The following is a 19502-nucleotide window of genomic DNA, read 5'->3' as shown; positions in this document are numbered from 1 at the left end:
TCTGAAGAACAGCAGTGTTGATTCCACGATGTTGAACAGTTACCGACCAATCTAAACTGGTTCAAGTCTTATCTAGAAAACAGGGAGTACTTTGTTGAAATTAAAAAATGTGTCTCTGATAAAATGTCCCTGAACTGTGGGGTGCCCCAGGGGTCAATCCTGGGACCCCTGTTGTTCAGTCTCTACATGCTGCTGTTAGTCCAGTTAATACACAACAATAATGTGTCACACACAACTCTGCAGACGAGTCAGATCTATGTCTCTCTCTCTCTCTAAAACCTTCAAATCAGGTGAGAAATCTAGAGGTAATAATGGACTCGACTTGAACTTTAACAGACACATCAAATCAGTAACATCTGCAGCTTTTTACATCTAAAAACATGTCAGAAATCAGAGTTCAAATAAAGAGTAAAGGAGATTTTTAATTATTTAAATTTAAAACAACCTTGGACTTATTCGTGTGTATTTTTGTTTACTGCGTTCATTTGTGTCGTTCATAGTTTTGATGCTTCAGTGAGAATCTACAGTGTGAATAAAAATGGAAATGAAACAGTGAGTCCAAACCTTTGTCGGGTTTTGTGCGTTTATTAGTCTAACTCAGTCTGTGGTTTTGTGCGTTTGAGAGGTTAGACTAATCATTTTACCAAAACACACTTAAGATTAAAGTTTGGTTTTTTTATTGATTTGGTTCAGGCAAATGTTACTTCCTGGTTGGAGGTGATGACATCACACTGGGGAAGCACCATGTGGTACAAAACTAAAGTACACAGCATTTGACAAAAAATATAAGAAAACACATGTATTTTGTTGTCAGAAAAATGTGTTTTTGTAAATTGTGCTGAACTTTTTTAGGTTTTGAACTCTCAAACTGAACTCTTGACACAAATTACATCTTGATTTGTGTAAAACTATCATTTATATTTACAGATCCTCCAGATTAAGTGAGGATTACAGAATCATTAACACCTCATACTCACACACACAAACCACATCAGTGTTTCCTTTAGTTGCATCATTTTGCTGATTTGCTTCACAATTTTTCAAAGGAGCCACGAAAAAAAAACAAAAACAAGACTGAACCAGGTCTGTGGGAGAGGCCAGTGTTTAAACTGTTAATCACCATGGCAACGTCGTCATGTTTGATGATTCGGACACATGGATTGGAGTATGGAGTACTCTGTAGTACTTCACTCGGGCCAAAGGACACGATAAAAGCACAATTTTAAACCTAAAAAACAGCCAAACTCAGAAAAAGGATGAACACATTTTTAGCCAAATCTTAAATATAATGATCTTCACCGTGTTTTAGTGAAAAGAGTCGTCCAAACTGTCCGAGGCGCTTATGTAATGTCCCCGTGAGACACATTTATCTGTGTGTGTGTGAGCGCGGCGTTCCAGGGTTGAGATTAGCATGTTAGCGTGTTAGCATGTTAGCCCCGCCCCCTCCTCAGGACTCGATCTAAACCTGCTCCGCCTCCTATCAAAGCCTCAGATAAGACGCAGCAAACACAGCACCACCACATTAAACAGCCATTAAATATAAAGTTATGAATCGGATCTGTGGAGTGATGTTGTCAAGAAAAAATAAATACGTTTTTTATTTCAAATCCTCAAAGTCTCCGCCTTTTGCTTTGTCCAAAAATATGTAGATATTTAATTTTTCTTGACATAATTCCACATAACTTCACGTGTTTGTTTATTTGTTTAGATCTGGAGGCGTGTCCTGTGTGATTGACAGGTGGATGAACCAATCAGAGACACAGAAGGACTGAGACTCAACAATAAAAGCACCAAACTGTTTATCTCAGCTACAACAGGAAGTGACATCATGTTCTGAGTTTGTGACGCGTCTGAGTCACGTGACACAAATGAGCCGCTGTGATTGGACCGTCTCAGGTTTGGACAGAGGACGTTCAGAGGACTGTCCAGGTCCAGACTCTGCTGGACTCAGACAGAACGTGGACCAGACTGAGTTTACAGTAAAACACAATAATCTGAAGAGTTTGAATCAGCTCAGTCTGACGCTGATGAGAATGAGACAGTTTCACTGTCGGACGCTTCAGTTTCTGCTCCAGCGCTCGATTTAATCATTATAATTATATTATATTATAATTATAATTATAATCTATTTAATATTTAAAATGAGTCTGTGTGTGTGTGTGGGGGGGGTGTGTCTGTGGGTGTGTGTGTGTGTGTGTGTGTGTGTGATCATTTGTGATAACTGAAGTTTGTATTTTACATTTTCTGAAATGACCTCATTTACAGAGTTTATATGATTCACTGAACAACACACAAACTGAGACAAAGAAAAAATAAAAAATTAAATATGAAAGACATAAACAAAAAACACACCTGGACACACCTGGACACACACTGAACACACCTGGACACACACTGGACACACACTGAACACACCTGGACAAATCACATCTGATGATTTACAGTAAACGTTTAAGATTTTAAAGAAGACGCCCTTCTCTGTTTCACAGCCCTAAAGCATTTTTTTCTATGAATTAGCTTGTTGTTGTTGTTGTTGTTGTTGTTGTTCTTGTTGTTGTCGTACACTGCTCTACGGCTTGAAAAACCCCAGGATCATGTAACCCTAAGTGCGCCTATGATCACTTCCTGTTTGTAGCACGGCGGCTAACAGGTTAGCTCTGTCCATTTACATAAACAGACTGTGGTTCAAACCCAAGATTTTATCCTTTACTCACAAAAACCTCCCCATAAAAAGTCAAACTTCCAATGAAATAGATTTTTTTGTGTCCGTTCTGGCGTGGACTTCGGGATGTTAGCGTCGCTTCGCCGCGTCCTGGGAGAGACAAATGATGAGTGAGACGAGTGTTTAAAGCAGCTCCAGAGTGAGTCTTTATTTTAATTACAAAACCCCACAGACGAAGAGCAGCTCAGTGTGTGTGATCAGAGCAGCTCAGTGTGTGTGATCAGAGCAGCTCAGTGTGTGTGATCAGAGCAGCTCAGGCGACACATCAGTGAAAGGAGCCTGGATATTAGTGTTTGGTAACCACAGCGACGGCGATTAAAGCCAGTTTGGTTGGATGAAAAAAGATACGACTGATGAAGAAAGTGAAAAGTAAGACTATGAATGGTACATGCTAACACTTCATCCAATAAAAAACATTAAAACTTTGTAAAAATAGACACCTCATATAAAACCATAGACTGTTTTTATAAATGGACAGAGCTAACCTGCTAGCCGCCGCGCTACAAACAGGAAGTGATCATTCTGGTCTTAAATGTTCGTATTAACCCTCTACATGATCCTGGGGTTTTTATTTCACTATTGTGTCTGTAAATCAAGATATGAACATTAATAACAGACAAATCACACATGTTTTTTCTCATTTTTTAAGTTATTTTGAGTTCATTTTTTATTTTTTATTTTTTGTTATTTCCAGTTTTTTTTAGTTTTTTTTAGGTCATTTTGAATTCATTTATTTATTTTTTTGTTATTTTGAGGGGTTTTTTTCAGTTATTTTGAGTTTTTTGTGTTGATTTTTGTTATTTTAATATTTTATTTTATTTTTGTTGTTGTTGTATTGAGTTCATTTATTTATTATTTGTTATTTAGATTTTTTTTGTGTTTTTTCCGTTATTTTTAGGTTTTTTTTAGTTATTTTGATTTCATTTATTTATTGTTTTTTATTTTGAGTGTTTTTTTTTGTGTGTGTTTTGTTTGTTTTTTTGTTATTTTGAGTTGTTTTTTTTTTGTTTGTTTTTTTTTTTGTTATTTTGAGTTTTGTTTTGTTTTTTTAAACAGCGCCCCCTCTGTCCTCTCTCTGTCTCTGCTGCTTCAGACTCATTCTGGTCTTAAATGTTCGTATTAACCCTCTACATGATCCTGGGGTTTTTATTTCTCTATTGTGTCTCTAAATCACGACATGAACATTAATAACAGACACATCAGGTCCTTCTTTCCCCGAGGTCGCTCCTGTTAGCGTTAGCGACAGGTTTGATTGACAGCGTTGCTAAGCGCCTGTTCCCTGTTAAACCAGTTGTGTTGTTCCATAAATGTATTTTCCAGTCCAGGCTAAGAGAGAAAAACTAACGTGATATGAGTTCATTTCTTCTTTATATCAGTAGGAGGTGAAGAGAAGAACAAACCACAGACCGTATGAATAAGTGCGACGTCACCGCAGCGTCCGGCGCCCGTCAAATGAAGCTCGTCGAGGTCCGAGCGGGTAAAGGAGCGAAAATGACCAACAAAAAGTATTGAGATCAGTATCGGACAGAAAAAAAACGGTTTGGCGAATCATCTGCAGGTTCAGACGTGTGTGGATCTACAGACACAGCGGCGAGGTCAGAGGTCAGCGCTCGCAAACACTCCGCAGACGTACAGGTGTCGACAGGTGAACCGTTGCCATAGTTACAGCAGGTGAGCTCATCTGTTGTGGAACTTTGGATTTAAGAACATTTGTTTTGCGGACGTGGTTTTAGATGCTGTTTATAAAGAGAAACGTGTGTCACAAAAGGCCGAGGGCGTAGGTCTGCCCCCTGGTGGATGGGGGTAAAGTTGAGCAAAAGAGAAAGAAGTAAATCTCACAAGAACGTCTCCAAAGAATTCTACACAAATGTCCAAACTCAAAGGTCAAAAAAGGTCAAAGGTTCTGTCTTATTGTGACGAGGAAACGACATAAAAACACAGACCAGAGCAGTGCATCATGGGACTTTAAACTCAACCGCCAACAGAATGACTGATTTCAACTTTTAATACCAGAAAATGCATTTATTTTATTTATTTTTATGCTGTTGTTAGTTTATTTTCACGGGTAACTTAGGCGACAAAGAGTTACAGGTCATGTCTGTGGAGAGGCGAGCCCACGCGCAGTAAGATCACATGTTTTTGAAGGTATTTTAAGAAACAAACACACACAAGAGTAAATGAATGTGAGTTATATAAATATCAGGCCGAGCAATAACATCTCCATGGAGACAAGTGTGTGGCTGACCATCTGAAAAGTTACACAGTGCAGCTTTAAAACACTGTGTGATGCTCCAAACTGGGTGAAATGACAGCTCCAGTTCTTTTTTCAGATGAACTCGTTCTGCTTTGGGACGAGGTTTAGTCCAGATGAAGATTATTGAAATGAAACAAATATCAAATATTTATAACAGAATCTTACTTTGTGATGGGAGAGCGGCTCTGATCTATTTAAAGGCGAGGTTCCCTCAGAAGTCGGCGGCACACGGAGATAATCAAGTCCCATAATAAGACGACGAGAGAGACCAAAGGCTTTGATCTGCAGCGGCTAAAAATACGAGCTTTATTTAGTCCCTGAACGCCCCGTCCTGGATCTGAGACCAGGGAGAGTACTCAGCCTCACACACTCTGCAAGACTCTACAGGACACTATAGGACTCTACAGGACTCTACAAGACTCTACAAGACTCTACAAGACTCTACAAGACTCTACAAGACTCTACAGGACTCTACAAGACTCTACAAGACTGTACAGGACTCTACAGGACTCTACAGGACTCTACAGGACTCTACAGGACTCTACAGGACTCTACAAGACTCTACAAGACTCTACAGGACTCTACAGGACTCTACAGGACTCTACAAGACTCTACAAGACTCTACAGGACTGTAAAAGACTCTACAGGACTCTACAAGACTCTACAGGACTCTACAAGACTCTACAAGACTCTACAGGACTCTACAGGACTCTACAAGACTCTACAGGACTCTACAAGACTCTACAGGACTCTACAGGACTCTACAGGACTCTACAAGACTCTACAAGACTCTACAAGACTCTACAAGACTCTACAAGACTCTACAGGACTGTAAAAGACTCTACAGGACTCTACAGGACTCTACAGGACTCTACAGGACTCTACAAGACTCTACAAGACTCTACAAGACTCTACAAGACTCTACAGGACTCTACAAGACTCTACAAGACTCTACAAGACTCTACAAGACTCTACAGGACTCTACAAGACTCTACAAGACTCTACAAGACTCTACAAGACTCTACAAGACTCTACAGGACTCTACAAGACTCTACAGGACTCTACAAGACTCTACAGGACTCTACAGGACTCTACAGGACTCTACAGGACTCTACAGGACTCTACAGGACTCTACAGGACTCTACAGGACTCTACAGGACTCTACAGGACTCTACAGGACTCTACAGGACTCTACAGGACTCTACAGGACTCTACAGGACTCTACAGGACTCTACAAGACTCTACAGGACTCTACAGGACTCTACAAGACTCTACAAGACTCTACAAGACTCTACAAGACTCTACAAGACTCTACAAGACTCTACAGGACTCTACAGGACTCTACAAGACTCTACAGGACTCTACAGGACTCTACAAGACTCTACAGGACTCTACAAGACTCTACAGGACTCTACAGGAATACAGAGGAGTACAGAGGAGTAAAGACGAGTACAGAGGAGTAAAGACGAGTACAGAGGAGTAAAGAGGAGCGACGGGAGCAGGTGATTGGTCGAGCTCCAGGAGAGTCTGAGGCGTCAATGGAGCCTCTGTGTTTGTATCAATGAGCTTTTCACCACAGACTCACCTTTACCTCACACTCCTCTTTTCTCACTCTCTCTCCTCCCTCTCTCCCCCCTCTCCTCCTCTCTCTTTCTCTCTATCTCTCCTCCTTCTTACTTCTCCTTTTCCCTCATCCCTTTATATTTCATTTCTATGGAGTTTTGTTTTAAACATTTCACACTCTGAGGTACAGACTATGTGCTGGTACAGTCTATGTCCTGGTGCAGTCTATGTCCTGGTGCAGTCTATGTGTTGGTACAGTCTATGTCCTGGTACAGTCTATGTCCTGGTGCAGTCTATGTCCTGGTGCAGTCTATGTCCTGGTACAGTCTATGTCCTGGTACAGTCTATGTCCTGGTACAGTCTATGTCCTGGCGGCTCTGTCTCTCATGAGGCTCTGGTCTGAACACACCTGTTCTTCTTCTCTTCCTTTCTATTTCTTCCTGCATCTCTCCCTCTCTTCTGTCTTTCTTCTTTCTCTCCTTAGCTATTCTCTGTCTCTTTTCTTCACTCCCTTCTCTCTCTCTTCTTCTCTTTCTCCCTCACTTTGTCATTTCTCCTTTTTTATTCCCTCTTTCTCTCTCCTCCTTTTCCCTCACTCTTGAATTTCTCTCCCTCTCTCCTTCACGTTGCTATATCTCTTCTCTATCTCCTCTCCTCCCCCTCCCTCACTTTACTCTTGCTCTCACATTTCATTTGCTCTCTCTCGCTCTCCTTCTCCCCATCACTCTCTCCCTCATGTTGCTCTCCTCCTTTCTCTCTTCATCCTCTCCTTCTCCCCTTCAGTGAGTTCTGGTCAGTAGCCATCTGAGTCCCTCTCTCCTCTTCCCTCCCTCTCTCCCTCTCTCCTCTTTCTTTCTTCCCTTGAGTCTCTCCTCCCTCTCTCCTCCTCTCTCCCTCTCCTCCTCTTCCCTCCCTCTCTCCTCCTCTCTCCCTCTCTCCTCCTCTTCCCTCCCTCTCTCCTCCTCTCTCCCTCTCCTTCCTTCTCTCTCTCTTTCTCTCTCCCTCTCTCCTCTCTCCTCTTCAGAGACTCGTCAGGAGCCGTTCTGGGAGCCGTTCTGGGAGCCGTTCTGGGAGCCGTTCTGGGAGCCGTTCTGGGAGCCGTGTGCGTCCGAGTCTCGGCTCAGCTCGAGTCCAGATCTTTTTTTCCTCGTGTGGATTTTCGCTCCCACAAAAAACTCACACAGAGATTTATAGAAAGAAGCTGAAATATTTCAACAAACTCACAGCTTTTATTTTATTTTTTATCGATACTAAAAAAGTCCCATAGATCCTGAGCTGCAACTTTCACAAATATAAAACCCACAGACTCGTTTACGCTCGACCTGGGACGATACCGATATTTAGACTCACGATTCTCTTTACGTCACGATAATTATACCATAAGTTTATGACACTTGGAGGTGAATAATTACAGTTTTAATCTTATGAACCACCTCCATCGTCTCGTACTTTGTCGTCAGCGAAAAAAACGTTGATCCTGTGGAGAATATTCTAGATGAACAGGGCCGTAAACAGAAATGTGGGGGCCCGGGGCAAGACGTCAGATATGGGGCCCCCTCTGATTAATTAATAGGAAGAAAGTCAAATTCTGGGCCCCTTAAACACAAAGACGACATTATTATTATTATTATTGTGGTATCGGTATCAAGTATCGAGTCTTTTCCTTATCGTATCGAAGTTCAGTTTGAAATGTTAAAGTCGCACGCTGTAACTTTTTACGACGGGAGCTCCGGTCGCTTTGGAGACGCGTGAAATGTTCCACAGTGCAGGTTTTTCTTCAGTATCCCGTTCTGTGCGTGTGATCCTCTCGGCCCGTCTCCATGGAGATGAACATGATTAATGCCATACCGTGGATCATTCCCGGGAAAAAGCCACAACATCTCCATGGAGACGGGCACGAGGCACAAGTCACACGGCGAAACTTTAATTCGTTCCAGGTTTTTTTCCACATTTGGGTTATTTTTTCACGGATGTTTTTGAAGAACGCGGCGGCGGCTAGCGGGTTAGCTACGTCCAGGGAGGGCATCTGACGCAAAAACATAACAAATAAACTATAAAGATGTAAGTTTCCTGGTGTTATCTTCAGCGTATCGTTTTAAAAATCCGTTTTTTTGTGACCGTCCTGAAGTTAATAACGTCCAAACGGATAAAACGCTCGCTCTGACTTCAGCTTCACTCTGGGTTGAATCAGACTTTAAAAAATACAAAGTTAAGATCTTTAAACCGATTCTCTCCGCCCCCCGAGACGCCTCCATCAGCTCCACCTGTCAGTCAACCCCAAAACAGAGGATCAATACTAAACACAGCACAGATCAGCTCCAACTTTCACCGAAGAAGAGACAAAAAAACACAAAAAGTTTTAGTAGATTTGAGCTCGGACTCTCACCAGAGCAGCACGTGACTCAAATAAAGTCTTCAAGGAGTTTCAGGGATTTCCACGGGTTTAAATCCACTTTTATGTTCGCTAAAAGTCAGAGGAGAAATAAACACGGACGTCACCAGAGCCGGACGGAGCTCTGCGTCCACGTGATGAGGGTGTAGAGCGTATAGGTCCGTGGTAAAATGTGCAGCGGTTGCCGTGGTGATACAAACATGAGCAAACACTGACAAAAAACATAAAACTGTATTTAAAGAGCACGTTTTTAGAGGAGACACAGGACACGCTGAGGGACCGTGTCTCTCGGGGTCTCACCACAGGAGCTGGAGGACACGTCTGGGGTGAGGGAAGTCGGGGAGTCCCTGCTCAGACTGCTGCCCCGGAGCCTGTGACGGGTCCAGGCTCATGGTTCTGTTTGATTTTACACAAAGAGGTGAGAGCGAGTAACTGCAAAACTGTTGGCTAATGCTAATGTGACGCACACAAAATGTGCAGTCACATTTTATGTTATTAATTATTGGATTATTTACAAAGAGACTTACTTGAGGCTCCTGTTGCTTTAAAATATACTAAATCCTTCAATTATTATACATTTTTAATGTGACTTGTTTTATTTGAGATTTTTTCATGTTTTGGGAGAGTGCCACAAGGGGGCGGTGAAATGTAGCGGGTCTTCCGGTCCGACCCTACCTGGAGCGTCTCGTGCAACCCTCTTTCATAATATGAAGCGAGGCTGCACAGAACCGAGCTCACTGCCTGTCGTCTCATTACTTTTCCTGGTTTTTCAGGTAATTTAATGTTGTTCACACATAAAACTGGATACAATGATAGTATATATTATTTAGGATGTTTAGCGCCAATGTAAAAGTACGTCTTTATAAAAGTAGACCGTGAAATAATCACTTTCATTTCTGCAAGTTACCGTGAATTGAACACGAGGTTCTGTAATGGCGTTGCTCTTCTAAAACTTGAACGGCCATGTGAGACAAGCATGTGTAATGAGACTTTATTGTTAATGTTAAGAAATCACTTTTTGCACTTGTTTTATTAGTCAGAATATTTGTAAAAGTTGGTAAATGTTTAATAGTAAATAGAAAATTGTGTTAATGTGTTAGCCAGACTTTTAAAAGAGTAAATTATTATTTCAGATATGCTTAAGTAAGAAACTTAATTCAGTAAATGTATAAAGTAATACAGATTTACATTTTTATAAGTATGAGTACTTATTATGCTGGTATTTTGCATATGAATGTGTTTTTGTTTTAGTAAAAAAAGGTGATTTATTTTCATGAAAGTAATTGGTGAATGCTATTGTCAAAATGTGTATTTTGAATTTTTTGTCATTAAACATAATATGAAGCGAGGCTGCACAGAACCGAGCTCACTGCCTGTCGTCTCATTATTTTTCCTGGTTTTTCAGGGATTTTCTTCTGTTCGGGTCTGCCCCCTAGACCGGACCCGTAACACTAATGCTAATGCTAATGCTAATGCTAGCTTGTGACTGTGATGTGATTTGAGAGGGACGTGTTTAACAGCACAAATCAGCTCCTCTGTTGTCAGCTCTTTCTGGTCAGATTGTGTTAAAACAAAACTCAGATTAAAGTCAAACAGAGCGTCAGACAGAGCAGTGCCTCCTGTTAGCGTCACACCACGAGGGAACGTTGATGACATCAGCCGCAACGTATCAATTTTGCATCTTTAAATGAAAATAACGCCAGAGGACACATCCGAGCGTCCTCATGCACAGAGCGACGCCAGTCAGATGTTCAAAAACACAAAGTTCGATATATCGCTGAAGTAAATACAGACGATAAACGATAATACTGAAACTTATTTACGCCACAAAAACCCAAGAGCAGATTTAAAACACAACAACTATTATAAATCTACAATGTTATTAAAATCCACGAGCTGCGGTAAATAAACATCAGAATGAAACACTTTCGTCGTCAGAGTCACTTTATGAAATCCTCACAAAAAACTCACAAAACCACCACAAAAGTTCAGCCTCGGGGATTTGAAACGTCAAAGTTTGGCTTTAATCTGCAGCTCAAACCTCCAGACCAGCACAGATTATCAACAAACACGAATTAAACCAACTTTATAGACGCTCAGGGAAATCAGAGACGTCCAGAGTCCAGGGTCAAAGCTTTGAGAGGCAGAACGGTTTATATAAACACAGAGCTAACCTGCTAGCGACGCCATCCGAACAGGAAGTGGTCATGAGCGACGTCCTGCTCCATCGTATTAACCCTCTACATGATCCTGGGGTTTTTATTTCACTATTGTGTCTGTAAATCAAGATCTGAACATTAATAACAGACAAATCACACGTTTTATCTCAGATGTTCTAAAACTGTCAGAACCGGTCCATTCCACCGCTGTCTGTCATTTTTTTAAAGTTATTTTGAGTTTATTTTTATTTTATTTTTGTTATTTTGAGTTTATTTATTTATTTTTTTCATTGTTTATTTTTTTAGTTCATTTTGAGTTAATTTATTTATTTATTTATTTTTTTCAGTTATTTTGAGAGATATATATTTATTTTTTTGTCATTTTGAGTGTTTTGGTTTTATTATTATTATTTTTTTTTTAGTTATTTTGAGTACATTTTAATTTAATTTAATTTTTGTTATTTTGAGTTTATTTATGTATTTTTAGTATTTTGAGTGAATTTATTTATTTTTTTGTTTTTTGAGTTTTTCTTTTTGTTTTGTTTTCTTTAGTCATTTTGAGTGTTTTATTTATTTTTATTTTTTTAGTTCATTTTGAGTTAATTTATTATTATTTTTTTGTTATTTTGAGAGATTTTTTTTGTCATTTTGAGTGTTTTGTTTTTTAAATTATTTTGAGTACATTTTAATTTTATTTTATTTTTGTTATTTTGAATTTATTCATTTATTTTTTTTATTTAAATTCATTTTGAGTTAATTTATTTTTGTTTTTGTTTTTTGAGTTTTTCTTTTTGTTTAGTTTTCTTTAGTCATTTCGAGTGTTTAATTTATTTTTATTTTTTTGTTATTTTGAGTTAATTTATTATTTTGTTGTCATTTTTCGTTAATAACAGACAAATCAGGCGCCTTCTTTCCCCGCTAGCAACAGGTTTGATTGACAGTGTTGCTAAGGGGGCTTCACCTTTAACAGCCTGGCTCCTGATTGGCTCTGTGGTTGCTATGATACTCCACATTCTCCTCTGGACTCGCTCTGGCCTCGTTCAGCTTCATTCGGAGCTGAAACTGTGGGCGACTGTGGCTCTGATTAATGAACCTCGTTTGTATTTACATATTAATTGAAAGTCTGTGCGGTGGAATCAATAGACGTGTTTAGTTTAAGTTAATCTCATAAAAGTCCAGGATAATGAACGAGGCTCAGATGGAGTTTCAAAATGTGTCTTTTCTGCTTCAGGAAAAGAAAAAGAGAAAAGCTTTTAGGCTAATGGACAAAAGGGACGGAGGTAAACGCCGACGAAACGAGCTCAGGCGGAGGGAAAGTTTAACTCCATTTACTCTGCGTGTTTGGGTAAATGGCTCTTTTTTAAGGTAAATGTGGATCGTTACGCGCCGGATCTTTAGGTGAATTATAATCGCGATAATGACGGCGTGAAATTAGGGAAAGTAAGCGAAGTGTAATGAGCTGAGCGCCGCGCCGAGACGAGCAGGAGGGATTTAAATCACCCATAAAGACGACCACGCAAACTGACAGAGGAGTTTCAGGTTTTAATCGCAAAAAAACACAAAGAAAGACGTTGTTTTTAAGCATATTATCACATCTTTTTTTAGCTAACGTGCTAACCGCCGCCGCCGCCGCGCTACAAACAAACACGAAATGATCACGTGCACTTCCTTCTCCATCGACTCTTAAATCACAATATTCATCTAAAACAACGCAATTAAAGAAACAAGAAAACTGCGGCGTCCAATAGGAGCCGACGTCGCCGTAGTCGTCATGACGATAAAGAGGCGTGTAGCTGTGGCGCCCCCTGTGGACAGAGGCACGTTGCACTAGAGCAGAGCGTTTAGCAAAAATGTTTAGCAAAATGACGACGCGACGCTGCAGAATCAACGAGTATCAACGATTAAGAAAATAAAACTGGAGAAGGAAGAGCGGACGTCACAGTGGGCGTGTCCCAGTGGGCGTGTCACAGTGGGCGTGTCACAGTGGGCGTGGCACAGGGGGCGTGGCACAGGGGGCGTGGATTTATGGTAATTTCATTCATTTTGTTCATTATCAATCGTCTTTATTCATGTTTTATTAAGGCTAATTAACGTGTAGTTATTTTAAAGTGGCACCTGTTTCTTTACCGAATGATTAAAGTAACAGTATGTAACTTTCTGACTGTACGATTCCATTGAAATAGAAAGTTAAAAACAAACTTTGAACATTCTCCATGGAGACAGATCAGTTTTATGTCACACTGTGGAACATTAGAGCCAAAAAAGAACAACGTTTCCACGGCAACAAGCAGGAAAAGACCCTCCCCCAGGCCACATATGAGTCAGGTTTGTGGAGATGCGAGCCCACTTAGAGTAAGGACACATGTTTTTAAGTGTAATAAAAATATGCTTTTACTTTAGTCTATTTTGGGTGAAAAAGTTCCACACTGGGGCTTTAAGTATCAGCTTAGATTCATTGTACATATATTTTTACTTTAACATTTGATCCACATTTCCAGGCGTCACAAAGTCCATTTAATCCCACAGACTCGGGGGAGGCGCGGCGCGGGCTAGCTTAAGCGCTACTGAAATCTGAGCTAACGGTTTGATTTGGGCTCGCGGCGAGGAACCACAGACCCTGCCCCTAATTAAGGCCATGTTCATTGGATTCTGCCTAAATCTGACGCTTTGATATGACGGAGGCGGCGAAGGAGGAGACGGCGAAGGAGGAGACGGCGAAGGAGGAGACGGCGAAGGAGGAGACGGCGCTCCCCAAACAGAGGAGTCCGGCTCCAGAGGGATCAAAGGAGAACACGGATGTGCAAATCACCTCCAGGCAACGAGCCGCCGAAAAGGAGGAGGAGGGAGAGGAGGAGGAGGAGAGGAGGAGGAGGAGAGGGAGGGGAGGATGAGGAGGGGGGAGGAGGAGGAGGAGGAGAGGGAGGAGGAGGAGGAGGGAGGGGGATGATGAGGAGGGGGAGGAGGAGGAGAGGAGGAAGAGGAGGAGGGAGAGGAGGAGGAGGAGAGGGAGGGGGAGGAGGAAGAAGAGGAGGAGGAAGAGGAGGAGGAGGAGTTTAAAAACACAGTGGAGCACTTCCTGTATCACCACATGATGACATCACAAGGTGGAACAGAGTGTTTTCAGCCTAAATCTGCAGGTTTGTGTGTTAAACATGTGAATGAAACAAAACACAACTCCAGGTCTGTGTGACGAGGAAACGACATGAGAACAGATCAGAGTCGAGTCATACGTCCACTAAAGTGAAGCAACATAACACTCCTTTAATGCCTTACTGTGGAACATTCCGGGAGCTTTAAATAAGATTCTGTTGTATGGATCCACCAACACTGAGACTCTACAGTCACAGGATCGTTTCACTTCTCCATATATCAGTCTGTCTCTGCTCTGTCCATCCGTTTATCTCACATCCCTCCGTCTTTATCTGGATTTCATCAAGTTTCACCTAAGACAAAAAAACTGTCCCGTGTGCGACGCTAACAGGAGGCACTGCTCTGTCTGAGGCTGTTTGACTTTAATCTGAGTTTTATTGTACCACAATCTGACCAGAAAGAACTGACTTATCTGAACTACAACCAGTGAAACAACAAGTCCCTCTCACATCACAGCCACAAACTAGCATTAGCATTAGCATTAGCATTAGCATTAGCATTAGCCAACAGTTTTTCACCTTTTTGTGTCAAATCCAGCTCTTTAACAGGACCATGAGCTCAGACCGACCACAGACTCCTCAAAACGTCCTCTTTAAAATCACTTTTGTGTTTCTATCTCGAGTTTTCAGACGATCTTGTGTCACTATGGCGACTGCTGAACATTCTGCCATAGACATATACACTGGACACTCCCTGCACAGTATCAAAGTATTACAGTATTAAAGTGTTAAAGTATCGCGTGTCTTACCTGGACTGTGATGAACATCTGCATCAGAACGACGGCCCTCCAGACGTGCAGCGCCTCCATCCTCCTCGTCCTCCTCGTCCTCCTCTTCCTCCCGTTTCTCCTCGTTCTCCTCTTCCTCCTCTTCTTTATCTGAACTTTGTAAATCCCAGATCTCTCTCTCGTTCACGTCGCCTCGTCCTGCGTGAAAGAAACGACCAGCGAGTCATTAACGAGTCAGACGGAGGTTTGAAGGATGAAGTCACAGGTGGAGCTTTGGTGTTAAAGAAACAAACGAGACGAAAATAAAACTGAAACCACACGAACAAAAATATATTTAAACAAACTCATTTATATCAGCGAGAAAAGACTTGAGGCGCAGAGACTCCAGACGAACAGAGAGGACAAACTCAGATGGACCAAAAGACCTGAGCCAAAAGACCTGAGCCAAAAGACCTGAGCCAAAAGACCTGAGCCAAAAGGCCTGAGCCAAAAGACCTGAGCCAAAAGGACTGAGCCAAAAGACCTGAGCCAAAAGGACTGAGCCAAAAGACCTGAGCCAAAAGACCTGAGCCAAAAGACCTGAGCCAAAAGGACTGAGCCAAAAGACCTGAGCCAAAAGACCTGAGCCAAAAGACCTGAGCCAAAAGACCTGAGCCAAAAGGACTGAGCCAAAAGACCTGAGCCAAAAGACCTGAGCCAAAAGACCTGAGCCAAGAGACCTGAGCCAAAAGACCTGAACCAAAAGACCTGAGCCAAAAGGTCTGAGCCAAAAGACCTGAGCCAAAAGACCTGAGCCAAAAGACCTGAGCCAAAAGACCTGAGCCAAAAGACCTGAGCCAAGAGACCTGAGCCAAAAGACCTGAACCAAAAGACCTGAGCCAAAAGGTCTGAGCCAAAAGACCTGAGCCAAAAGACCTGAGCCAAAAGACCTGAGCCAAAAGGACTGAGCCAAAAGACCTGAGCCAAAAGACCTGAGCCAAAAGGCCTGAGCCAAAAGACCTGAGCCAAAAGGCCTGAGCCAAAAGACCTGAGCCAAAAGGACTGAGCCAAAAGACCTGAGCCAAAAGGACTGAGCCAAAAGACCTGAGCCAAAAGACCTGAGCCAAAAGACCTGAGCCAAAAGACCTGAGCCAAAAGACCTGAGCCAAAAGGCCTGAGCCAAAAGACCTGAGCCAAAAGGACTGAGCCAAAAGACCTGAGCCAAAAGGACTGAGCCAAAAGACCTGAGCCAAAAGGTCTGAGCCAAAAGACCTGAGCCAAAAGACCTGAGCCAAAAGACCTGAGCCAAAAGACCTGAGCCAAAAGACCTGAGCCAAAAGGACTGAGCCAAAAGACCTGAGCCAAAAGGACTGAGCCAAAGACCTGAGCCAAAAGACCTGAGCCAAAAGACCTGAGCCAAAAGACCTGAGCCAAAAGGCCTGAGCCAAAAGACCTGAGCCAAAAGGACTGAGCCAAAAGACCTGAGCCAAAAGGACTGAGCCAAAAGACCTGAGCCAAAAGACCTGAGCCAAAAGACCTGAGCCAAAAGACCTGAGCCAAAAGACCTGAGCCAAAAGGACTGAGCCAAAAGACCTGAGCCAAAAGGACTGAGCCAAAAGACCTGAGCCAAAAGACCTGAGCCAAAAGACCTGAGCCAAAAGGCCTGAGCCAAAAGACCTGAGCCAAAAGGACTGAGCCAAAAGACCTGAGCCAAAAGGACTGAGCCAAAAGACCTGAGCCAAAAGACCTGAGCCAAAAGACCTGAGCCAAAAGACCTGAGCCAAAAGACCTGGGCCAAAAGACCTGAGCCAAAAGACCTGAGCCAAAAGACCTGAGCCACAAAGGACTGAGCCAAAAGACCTGAGCCAAAAGACCAGAGCCAAAAGACCTGAGCCAAAAGACCTGAGCCAAAAGGCCTGAGCCAAAAGACCTGAGCCAAAAGGACTGAGCCAAAAGACCTGAGCCAAAAGGACTGAGCCAAAAGACCTGAGCCAAAAGACCTGAGCCAAAAGGACTGAGCCAAAAGACCTGAGCCACAAGGACTGAGCCAAAAGACCTGAGCCAAAAGACCTGAGCCAAAAGACCTGAGCCAAAAGACCTGAGCCAAAAGACCTGAGCCAAAAGGCCTGAGCCAAAAGACCTGAGCCAAAAGGACTGAGCCAAAAGACCTGAGCCAAAAGGACTGAGCCAAAAGGACTGAGCCAAAAGGTCTGAGCCAAAGACCTGAGCCAAAAGACCTGAGCCAAAAGACCTGAGCCAAAAGACCTGAGCCAAAAGACCTGAGCCAAAAGGACTGAGCCCAAAGACCTGAGCCAAAAGGACTGAGCCAAAAGACCTGAGCCAAAAGACCTGAGCCAAAAGCCTGAGCCAAAAAGACCTGAGCCAAAAGGCCTGAGCCAAAAGACCTGAGGCCAAAAGGACTGAGCCAAAAGACCTGAGCCAAAAGGACTGAGCCAACAGACCTGAGCCAAAAGACCTGAGCCAAAAGACCTGAGCCAAAAGACCTGAGCCAAAAGACCTGAGCCAAAGACTGAGCCAAAAGACCTGAGCCAAAAGGACTGAGCCAAAAGACCTGAGCCAAAAGACCTGAGCCAAAAGACCTGAGCCAAAAGGCCTGAGCCAAAAGACCTGAGCCAAAAGGACTGAGCCAAAAGACCTGAGCCAAAAGGACTGAGCCAAAAGACCTGAGCCAAAAGACCTGAGCCAAAAGACCTGAGCCAAAAGACCTGAGCCAAAAGACCTGGGCCAAAAGACCTGAGCCAAAAGACCTGAGCCAAAAGACCTGAGCCACAAGGACTGAGCCAAAAGACCTGAGCCAAAAGACCAGAGCCAAAAGACCTGAGCCAAAAGACCTGAGCCAAAAGGCCTGAGCCAAAAGACCTGAGCCAAAAGGACTGAGCCAAAAGACCTGAGCCAAAAGGACTGAGCCAAAAGACCTGAGCCAAAAGACCTGAGCCAAAAGGACTGAGCCAAAAGACCTGAGCCACAAGGACTGAGCCAAAAGACCTGAGCCAAAAGACCTGAGCCAAAAGACCTGAGCCAAAAGACCTGAGCCAAAAGACCTGAGCCAAAAGGCCTGAGCCAAAAGACCTGAGCCAAAAGGACTGAGCCAAAAGACCTGAGCCAAAAGGACTGAGCCAAAAGACCTGAGCCAAAAGGTCTGAGCCAAAAGACCTGAGCCAAAAGACCTGAGCCAAAAGACCTGAGCCAAAAGACCTGAGCCAAAAGACCTGAGCCAAAAAGGACTGAGCCAAAAGACCTGAGCCAAAAGGACTGAGCCAAAAGACCTGAGCCAAAAGACCTGAGCCAAAAGACCTGAGCCAAAAGACCTGAGCCAAAAGGCCTGAGCCAAAAAGACCTGAGCCAAAAGGACTGAGCCAAAAGGACCTGAGCCAAAAGCACTGAGCCAAAAGACCTGAGCCAAAAGACCTGAGCCAAAAGACCTGAGCCAAAAGACCTGAGCCAAAAGACCTGAGCCAAAAGACCTGAGCCAAAAGGACTGAGCCAAAAGACCTGAGCCAAAAGGACTGAGCCAAAAGACCTGAGCCAAAAGACCTGAGCCAAAAGACCTGAGCCAAAAGACCTGAGCCAAAAGGCCTGAGCCAAAAGACCTGAGCCAAAAGGACTGAGCCAAAAAGACCTGAGCCAAAAGGACTGAGCCAAAAGACCTGAGCCAAAAGACCTGAGCCAAAAGACCTGAGCCAAAAGACCTGAGCCAAAAGACCTGGGCCAAAAGACCTGAGCCAAAGACCTGAGCCAAAAGACCTGAGCCACAAGGACTGAGCCAAAAGACCTGAGCAAAAGACCAGAGCCAAAAGACCTGAGCCAAAAGACCTGAGCCAAAAGGCCTGAGCCAAAAGACCTGAGCCAAAAGGACTGAGCCAAAAGACCTGAGCCAAAAGGACTGAGCCAAAAGACCTGAGCCAAAAGACCTGAGCCAAAAGACCTGAGCCAAAAGACCTGAGCCACAAGGACTGAGCCAAAAGACCTGAGCCAAAAGACCTGAGCCACAAGGACTGAGCCAAAAGACCTGAGCCAAAAGACCTGAGCCACAAGACCTGAGCCAAAAGACCTGAGCCAAAAGACCTGAGCCAAAAGACCTGAGCCAAAAGACCTGAGCCAAAAGGACTGAGCCAAAAGGACTGAGCCAAAAGACCTGAGCCAAAAGGTCTGAGCCAAAAGACCTGAGCCAAAAGGTCTGAGCCAAAAGACCTGAGCCAAAAGGACTGAGCCAAAAGACCTGAGCCAAAAGACCTGAGCCACAAGGACTGAGCCAAAAGACCTGAGCCAAAAGACCAGAGCCAAAAGACCTGAGCCACAAGGACTGAGCCAAAAGACCTGAGCCAAAAGACCTGAGCCAAAAGGACTGAGCCAAAAGGACTGAGCCAAAAGACCTGAGCCAAAAGACTTGAGCAAAAAGACCTGAGCCAAAAGGACTGAGCCAAAAGACCTGAGCCAAAAGACCTGAGCCAAAAGACCTGAGCCAAAAGGACTGAGCCAAAAGACCTGAGCCAAAAGACCTGAGCCAAAAGACCTGAGCCAAAAGACCTGAGCCA

The 19502-nt window shown here is 43.3% G+C and overlaps 1 protein-coding gene across 1 annotated transcript in view; it reads right to left on the bottom strand.

Moving 5' to 3' along the window:
• adamtsl3 (ADAMTS-like 3) overlaps nucleotides 1-15060 on the bottom strand; it is a 185272-nt gene extending 170212 nt beyond the window's left edge. The window contains exon 1 of the mRNA XM_055232542.1: nucleotides 14989-15060. Within this exon, the coding sequence (XP_055088517.1) occupies nucleotides 14989-15048 (60 nt within the window). The 5' untranslated portion in view covers nucleotides 15049-15060. The remainder of the gene's footprint in view (nucleotides 1-14988) is intronic.
• Nucleotides 15061-19502: the final 4442 nt, after the last annotated feature.

Source organism: Periophthalmus magnuspinnatus, chromosome 3 (assembly GCF_009829125.3).
Source record: "Periophthalmus magnuspinnatus isolate fPerMag1 chromosome 3, fPerMag1.2.pri, whole genome shotgun sequence".
Lineage (NCBI taxonomy): Eukaryota > Metazoa > Chordata > Actinopteri > Gobiiformes > Gobiidae > Periophthalmus > Periophthalmus magnuspinnatus.
Note: the sequence above shows the minus strand (reverse complement) of the source record. Positions and strands in the feature narration are given on the sequence as shown.